The sequence below is a fragment of the Grampus griseus genome, assembly GCF_964374135.1.
Source record: "Grampus griseus genome assembly, chromosome: 13".
Lineage (NCBI taxonomy): Eukaryota > Metazoa > Chordata > Mammalia > Artiodactyla > Delphinidae > Grampus > Grampus griseus.
The window spans coordinates 68,244,348-68,252,670 of NC_139007.1; the positions used below are offsets into that span (position 1 = coordinate 68,244,348).

At 41.4% G+C, this 8,323-nt stretch overlaps 1 protein-coding gene across 3 annotated transcripts in view; it reads left to right on the forward strand.

Annotated features, from left to right (window-relative positions):
* Window positions 1-4,198, forward strand: part of STX11 (syntaxin 11) — a 39,630-nt gene extending 35,432 nt beyond the window's left edge. For all 3 annotated transcript variants that reach the window (XM_082669409.1, XM_082669411.1, XM_082669410.1), the window contains exon 2: window positions 1,890-4,198. In XM_082669409.1, the coding sequence (XP_082525535.1) occupies window positions 1,895-2,758 (864 nt within the window). In that variant the 5' untranslated portion in view covers window positions 1,890-1,894 and the 3' untranslated portion in view covers window positions 2,759-4,198. The remainder of the gene's footprint in view (window positions 1-1,889) is intronic.
* The last annotated feature ends 4,125 nt before the right edge of the window (window positions 4,199-8,323 follow it).

Consider the following 8,323-nt stretch of genomic DNA (forward strand, 5'->3'; position numbering starts at 1 on the left):
GGCATAGTTTTGGTCCAGCCTGGGTCTTTTTTCTGCCTCTCAGTTGTGCTTCTAGGAGTCACCTTCCCCATCACTGAGAAAGTCCAGTATTGATTTTTGTCACTAGAAAGCAGAAATGGCATTTTAAGCAGGATAACTTGTATTCAAAAACACCACTATGGTATAAAACCTTGCTTAATTTATGTAAGTAATGACCATGGCAGACAAGAACCTGTGGTTAGTATTTCACCATTTTCCATTTATCACTAAATCCAACTTGTCAGCATTCCATTAGTGAGGCGGTAAAATTAATTACTTCAACTTGAGAGAAGCTTCTAATTTGAGAGCAAGATCCCTGATAGATTGAGTAGCCATTAAATGCTGCTATTGACATTTTCCCTCTCTTTTCTGCAAATTATATAGTAGAAAGAAATCTTTCTAGCCACGAAATCTTATATAAAAGGGCAAAATGTTTATTATTTTGGCATCTATACATGCTATTAAAAATGAAAGTTTTTACTTCATTGGAAAAAATATGGACATAGAGAACACGGTTGTGCCTTGCTAAGCAGGGAACTGATCAGAACCACTCTTACAAAAACATGGAAATTCTGTTTGAGCTGCCAACTTGTTTCAAGAAGCCATTAAAAGTGGGCAAATATTGCTGCTCTGTGATGGATAAATGGGAGTTATATTACTGCTACAGGGCTTGTGTACGATTGAAATTTTCCATATAAAACTTTTTTTAAGTTTTGTTAATGATACACCACTAGGGACCTCGGGAAAAGCTGAACATCTTTCACTTCTGATTCTTCATCTGACTTGTGCTATGTGATTCCCACCTAGATAAATATCTTCTTTCTGCTCACCTCTCCTACTTGCTAAAATCACATAAAACACTTAACTATTTCTCGATCTCTTTTACTCTTAATACCTTCCAGTAGAATATATTTTGGGGGTTTTCCCCCAAATATTTTTAAGCACTGAGTATCAAACAGACATTCAAACTCTGAAGTATGTACAGGTGATATTAGGCAGAAGAGCAAGGAGATTTCAGCTTCCACCAAATTTTATACTTCCTTTTTAGATTTTTGTCTTTGTTCATTTTGTTGTTGTTTTACTTTAAGCATGTTTTATTCTTATAACATTTTTAAGATAAAAAATTAAACCATGATTTCTATCATTAAAAAAATATTCTTGGGCTTCCCTGGTGGCACAGTGGTTGAGAGTCCGCCTGCCGATGCAGGGGACACGGGTTCACACCCCGGTCCGGGAAGATCCTACATGCCGCGGAGCGGCTGGGCCCGTGAGCCATGGCCGTTGAGCCTGCGCATCCAGAGCGTGTGCTCCGCAACGGGAGAGGCCATAGCAGTGAGAGGCCCGCGTACCGCAAAAAAAAAAAAAGTCTTGTGATGTACAGGATGCTCACCACTGCTGAAATAGACACAGGATAGACAACACTTAGAGTTGGCCCCAAAGCCTTGACTGGCCTTAATTAACAATCATTATCCTTGCAAGTCTTTTCTTATTTTTCTTTTCTCTAGTGTGCTTTGATTTGTGATTATTGGAGAACTGTAAAGCAAGAAAAAGAGATGGATTCCCAATGCAATCTAAAATTTGAAATTGCTGATTGAGTTCCGGCACCTCCGCTATTGCACTGAGATACTACAAGCTATAAAATACAAGTGTGTTCGTGACTCTCAGTCATATTAGTCCTTTACTCATAAGCAAAATGTCATGAAACATTTAGCTCCTTTAGTGCATTTCTTACCTACCCCCAGGAGTAAAGAATTGGGAGTGCTGAGCAGTGAGCAGAAGGTTTCTTTATTTCAATCTTTAATTCCCTCAATGCAAATATCTGACTCTCAATTAAGTTCTGAGGAATTTAACCTCAGTATCTCTATTTACAGGCATAATGAAGGACCGGCTAGTAGAACTTGTGGAGTTAACCAAGCGGTATGAACAGCAGTTCCCAGACAAGGACAATGAATTTGACTCGCCCCCCGAGGATATCGTGTTCGAGACGGACCACATCCTGGAATCCTTGTACCGAGACATCCAGGACCTTCAGGATGAAAACCAGCAGCTAACTTACGACGTGAAGCGGCTGGGAAAGCAGAACACCCGCTTCCTCACGTCCATGAGGCGCCTCAGCAGCATCAAGCGGGACACCAACTCGATTGCCAAGGACATCAAGGCCCGGGGCGAGAGCATCCACCGCAAGCTGAGCGCCATGAAGGCGCTGAGCGAGGTCGCCGAGGCCCAGCACGGCGCGCACTCGGCCGTGGCGCGCATCGCGCGCGCACAGTACAGCGCTCTCACCCTCCCGTTCCAGGCCGCCATGCTCGAGTACAACCAGGCCGAGATGAAGCAGCGCGAAAACTGCAAGATCCGCATCCAGCGCCAGCTGGAGATCATGGGCAAGGACGTGTCGGGCGACCAGATCGAGGACATGTTCGAACAAGGCAAGTGGGACGTGTTCTCAGAGAACCTGCTGGCTGACGTGAAGGGCGCACGGGCGGCCCTCAACGAGATCGAGAGCCGCCACCGCGAGATGCTGCGGCTGGAGAGCCGCATCCGCGACCTGCACGACCTCTTCCTGCAGATGGCCATGCTGGTGGAGCAGCAGGCTGACACCCTGGACGTCATCGAGTTCAACGTGCAGAAGACCCTCGACTACACCGGCCAGGCCAAGGTGCAGGTGAGCAAGGCCGTGCAGTACAAGAAGAAGAACCCCTGCCGGACCGTCTGCTGCTTCTGCTGCCCCTGCCTCAACTAGCAGAAGGCCCAGGCCGCCACACCCCATCCCCGGCAGGAATGGGAGGGGAAGCACACTGGGAAAGATTTTGAGGCTGTCTGCACTGGGGTGAGTTGCCCTAATCCCTAGGGACCTCAGTCTTTAGAGAAGGAAAAAACTCGGTCCCAGAATTCCAGTCCAGCTCGTACTTGGAAAGAGAGTTGATCCCACCTGCTGTTTCATCTGTAAGGACAGATGCCTACTGAAGTTTTGTGAGGTCATTGTATGGCACATAGCACCCTTGCCTCTTAAAGGAAGCCAAATAAGGAACTGACGTGGCAACGTACTCTACGGTAGATGTCCAAGGCATGTTTGTACATGGACCTCTAGGAGGAAGTCAGTCCTGCATCGGCTCACAGTATGAACTCCTTATCAAGGCTTCATTTACCCTATCCTGAAAGTACCTCTGTTGTGTTCATTTTTGAGTGAACCGATCTTGGGAAAAACTGCACATCTGCCATTTCTGATTCTTCATCTGGTTTACGCTATGTGATTCCCGCCTGGATGTATATCTTCTTTCTGCTCACCTCCTCTACTTATTAAAATTACATTTAACACTTACTATTATTTCCTTACCTCTTACTTTTAATATCTTCCATCAGAATGTAATTTGGGATTTTTTTTTTCCAAAGATTTTTAAGCACTGAGTATTGAACAGGCACTCAAATTGAAGTATGTTTGTCACATTATATATATTTTTCATAAATAAAAATAATTTAAAAGTTATCTTTGTACTTGATTATTACCAATGCACATATATGTAAATGTAAACTACCAATATTTACTAATGCATGTACATAATGACCAGTTGGTTTAACTTTACTTTTGTAAATATGGTGTATAAACATCCATGAGACATTTTTACTGGTTGTTGGTGTTGGTTTGCTTGTTATGAGTTTATCTCACTCTGATCTGCATCTCCATAGTCCAGTTTGGGTCAAAACTTTATTTTGAACAACTCTGTGTTGGTTACAATGGTAAAGAACAGGTGTCAAATGCTGAAAATGCATACGGAACTAGAAATATTAAAAAACGGTCTTAGAAATAATTACTTTTGTTTTACTGTGGCCCATTCTTTTCATGCATGGCAATGTAGTAATTTAAAATAAAATAATTCTGGTCACGTTAGTTTAATATACATTACATTATAAACATCCCGTTTATGCATTTGTGTGTTGACCATTTAAATCTTAGTCTGCGTTTTCAATTACTCTTTTAAAAATTTTTCTACCTGCTTGAGGCTTCAACAACTGGATGGAACTCTGAATGGCGGGGAGTGAAAAATAATTCACATGGGGTATGTTGCTTTCTCTCCTGAGTTATTTATAATAGTTTAGCAAAATCATCATGTTTTGGAGATCTGGTTTCATTTGCAAGCTTTGTAATGCCCTTACCCGCACTTACCATGTTTCCTGTCTTTCTTTTGAGTCAACTATTAACTCTTTCTACTTATTTAATAAAAGAGAGAGTTTATTCAGTGGTCATTATTCTCGCGTCCTTCAGACAGTGAACTTTTAAAAGGAGTAAAAAGAAGAGTATGTGAACTCTTTGGAACTCACTGACTAATCTGCTTATGACCATGACATCTAGCCCTGCTCCTAATTTTAATTTCATGGTTAAATATGAGAATCGTGGAAACCAAGTCCCACTGGGCTCTTCTCAGATTTCTCCCAATTCTTTCTCAGCTAACTCCAGGGATAGGTTTCACCTATGACCTAATTAACTTTCGCTAAAAAAAAAAGTCTTCACACAGCTCCATTGCTATGTCTTTCATGGTAGGGAAGAGATATTGGAAATACAGGCCACCAGCTAGTTTCCGTAAGAGAGAATAGTTCATGAATTCAACCCATAAAGCAGTTTCTTCGTTTGGAATCATTCATAAAAGTCAAGGAGTTTGCTGGCTCTATGTATTTTTTTAATTCCCCACATTTCACATTGGAGAATTAGGTAAAAACTTCACTTTAGTATACTAAGAGATTAGTGTACTGTTGCTTATTGAAAAGGCAAGAATTTTTCTTCCTGGTTTTTAGTAATTGTCTGGGTGTGGCATAGTGGTTAAGAACACAGATTCAGGACCCTACTCTCTGGGTTCAAAACATGACTTTGCCATATACCAACTATATAATTTGGGCACGTTACTTAACCTCCCTGTGCCTCAGTTTCCTCATCTGTAAAATGGATATAATAGGACCTACCTCATAGAGTTGTTGGAAGAAGTAAATGACTAAATATGTAAAAGCACTTAGGACAGTGCCTGGCACATGCTAAGTGCTATGTTCATTATTGCATAACTTTCTTGTAGACTGAGAGAGCTGCTAGTAATTAAATTAATAGTTATTAACTTCTGAGGAAAAGTAAATATTCTTCTGTTAATAGTCTTTAATAAAATAGAATTTAAAAACCCAAGACCCTATCTTCTTTGAATATTAGGGTTTTAAAATTTTTTTACAATGAAAGAATTGTTTTCACAGTGGCATTTCATTCCTTATATCCAAGCATGTTATGAAGATGAAATTGGATGTTCCACTCAAAAAATAGTTAATCAGGAAGCAGCTGTTCTGCTCAATTTGGCAAGTGTTTTCCCCTAATTCTTTCTAAGCTATGAGTCAAAAAGTCCCAGAAGAAGTTCAGCTGTGGAGGCCAGGTCACAATAGACTAAAGGAAAGGGATCAGTTGGCTTTTCCCATATCCTGCCCTGTTTCCCAGAAGCCCTTCCTAGCTCTGACTGTGGTGCCAAGAAGCGGGTGAAATGCTGGCTTTTTCCTTAGGAAAGGGTGCTCCAGTGCCACCAAGAGGCGTTGTAGAGTTGGGTTCACCTGATCCTGTGACGCTCATTTGGCAAACTCTGCAAGTTGACTCTGGGTAAGAAGACTGTGGCAAATGTGCAAATTTCATACACTAATGTCACTTATGTACAAAATGAAAGAACCAATCACAGAGAACAATAGATCCTTCAGGGGCTGAAGGTGGAAATCTTTTAAAGCTATTTTAACATATGCAGTGACTCCTAACTAGCCAAATGCCAACCCCTGCAGTCACAGCCGCAGACTACAGGTGGTGACAACTCCAGAAATATCCAAAATAGGAAAGATGCTCACCTAGGATGCATTGTTATCCAGGATAATAAGAGTTAGAATTTATAAAAAGTTGATCGGGGACTTCCATGGGCGCAGTGGTTAAGAATCCGCCTGCCAATGCAGGGGACCCGGGTTCGAGCCCTGGGCCAGGAAGATCCCACAGGCCGCGCGGAGCAACTACGCCCATGTGCCACAACTACTGAGCCTGCTCTCTAGAGCCCACGAGCCACAACTACTGAGCCCACGTGCCACAGCTACTGAAGCCCATGTGCCTAGAGCCCGTGCTCCGCAACAAGAGAAGCCACCGCGATGAGAAGCCCGCGCACCACAATGAAGAGTGGCCCCTGCTCACTGCAACTCGGGAAAGCCCGCGCAAGCAACAGACCCAACTCAGCCATAAATAAATAAATAAAAAGCCGATCAATAATATGAAAATGTTGGAACTGTGACATCACAAGAGTAAGTTTGTGGCCTTTCAAGATAACAACTTGTAAAGAGAAAAGGGTCCTTCTTGTACCAATGCTTTATAATTAAATGTCATATGCAAATATTTGTCAGGCTCTACAAGTATAAACTTCCTATCTTGACAGGAAACTACTGAATATTATGCATAGCTTAAAAATAATAAAATAGGGTAATGGTAGTCTTGGATTCTCTGTATAAATCCTGCCATTCTGTTTTCTACCATCAGACTCCTCTCTTCAAAATATGCAAGGTTTCTCGAACTGCAGCATGCAAGTCACTCATTTGTAATAGTTTGAAACATCCATTTGTAATCAGAGTAACAGTTGACTTGCTTTTGATAGCAGAATTGAAAATCACTGGAATTAATAAAATAGGACTATTAGAAATGGAAAATGAACTGGATCTAGAGTGTAATAACTTCACCCTCATATAAATATTGAGCATCTTTATTATCTACATGTGTTATAAAGAATGGACAAGATGTCCTCATACACTAGCAGCTTTGTTGTAAAGATTATATATATATATATATATATATATATATACTGGTGAGAAAGAAGACTTTCCAAACGGATGATCTGAGTGGGACTGCATAGGATGCTTTAATACTAGTGATATCCTAAAAAATGAGAAGTGAGAGACAAGTCCCCAAAACTGTCATTTTTTAATTCTTGATATTTATTTTTTAAGTATTTTATACCCCAATTTAATTGCAACATCCCTAGCCACTTCTTGGACCTTTTCTGTTTTTCCTAATCTATAGATATATAGATACATTTTCATGGTCCTATAGCAAACTCTTTAGACATAACCCTCTCTCAGTTTCCCAGCATCCCATAACATTCTATAGTGGGTAAAAAGAACAAAGCATGCAAATTACACATATACATACATATATATAAACACATGTATATATATTAATAATATATATCCTTATCTCTCTATTTTCAGATAGGCCCAGCTATTTGCATGTGCTCAGTCTCGCTATCCCAAACAGAGATGCACCTAAAGCCATTTAACAGGAACATGCATGGACTGAATGTGTTTCTATGTCAGGATCTTTATACTTCCCCATCGATGTGGTCTCCACTTATATGCCCCTTTTACCTGTAGGGTACCCACACTTGGAGATTTGTTCTAAGCCACCATAAATCTATTATGGAACAAGGTAGGAAAAGAATGAAAGAGGGAACAAATACACATCCACACGTACCAAAGCTCACTGGCTGACACTGAGCAGTGCCTCAGTTTTCTAAGTTTTCTTGGAGATAGATACCTCATATCTGTTCTACATTCATGCCCCCTCTGTTTCTTCGTTTGTTTACTGTGTGGGCACCAATCTGGATCTGACCACACTTTGCTCAATAGTCTTCCCACAGCAAACATGTTCAACCAACATAACAATACCTGTTGGCATAACACTTTTCTTTTTTTTTGGCCTCGCCACCAGCTGGTGGGATCTCAGTTCCCCGACCAGGGATCGAACCCGGCCCTGGCAGTGAAAGCCTGGAATCCTAACCACTAGCCCACCAGGGAACTCCCCTACAAGATGCTTTGATTTCATATTTTTAGGACAATTCCGTGAAGTAATATTACCATCTTATTTTTTCTAAGAAGTGGAAGCTAAGAATGCAGTGCTGTGCTGGGTGCTGGGCCCAGAGTAGGGGGCAGCGTCCTGGGAGCAGGGTAACGTCTTGGTGAGAGGAAGAGAACTGGGATTGGAGAAAAAGCTACTTGGGGAGAAGCAGATCATCCAAGGGAATGGTCAGTCTGAAAAGGTTGCACAGAGAGAGAATGAAGATCTGAGTCATAGGGACTGAAGTGGGCAGAACTGGAGGCAAATCGAGACCAGGATTGGCTGCCCCGAGGTAGGGCCAGGAAGACTCTGTACCTTATTAAAGGTACAGACCAAGGTGGGATGCAAAGAAAGTTGTAAAACTTTTTAAGAAGGGATTTTTTTTCCTTTTTATTCTTCCATTCAAATAAAACAGATTATTTTAAAAAT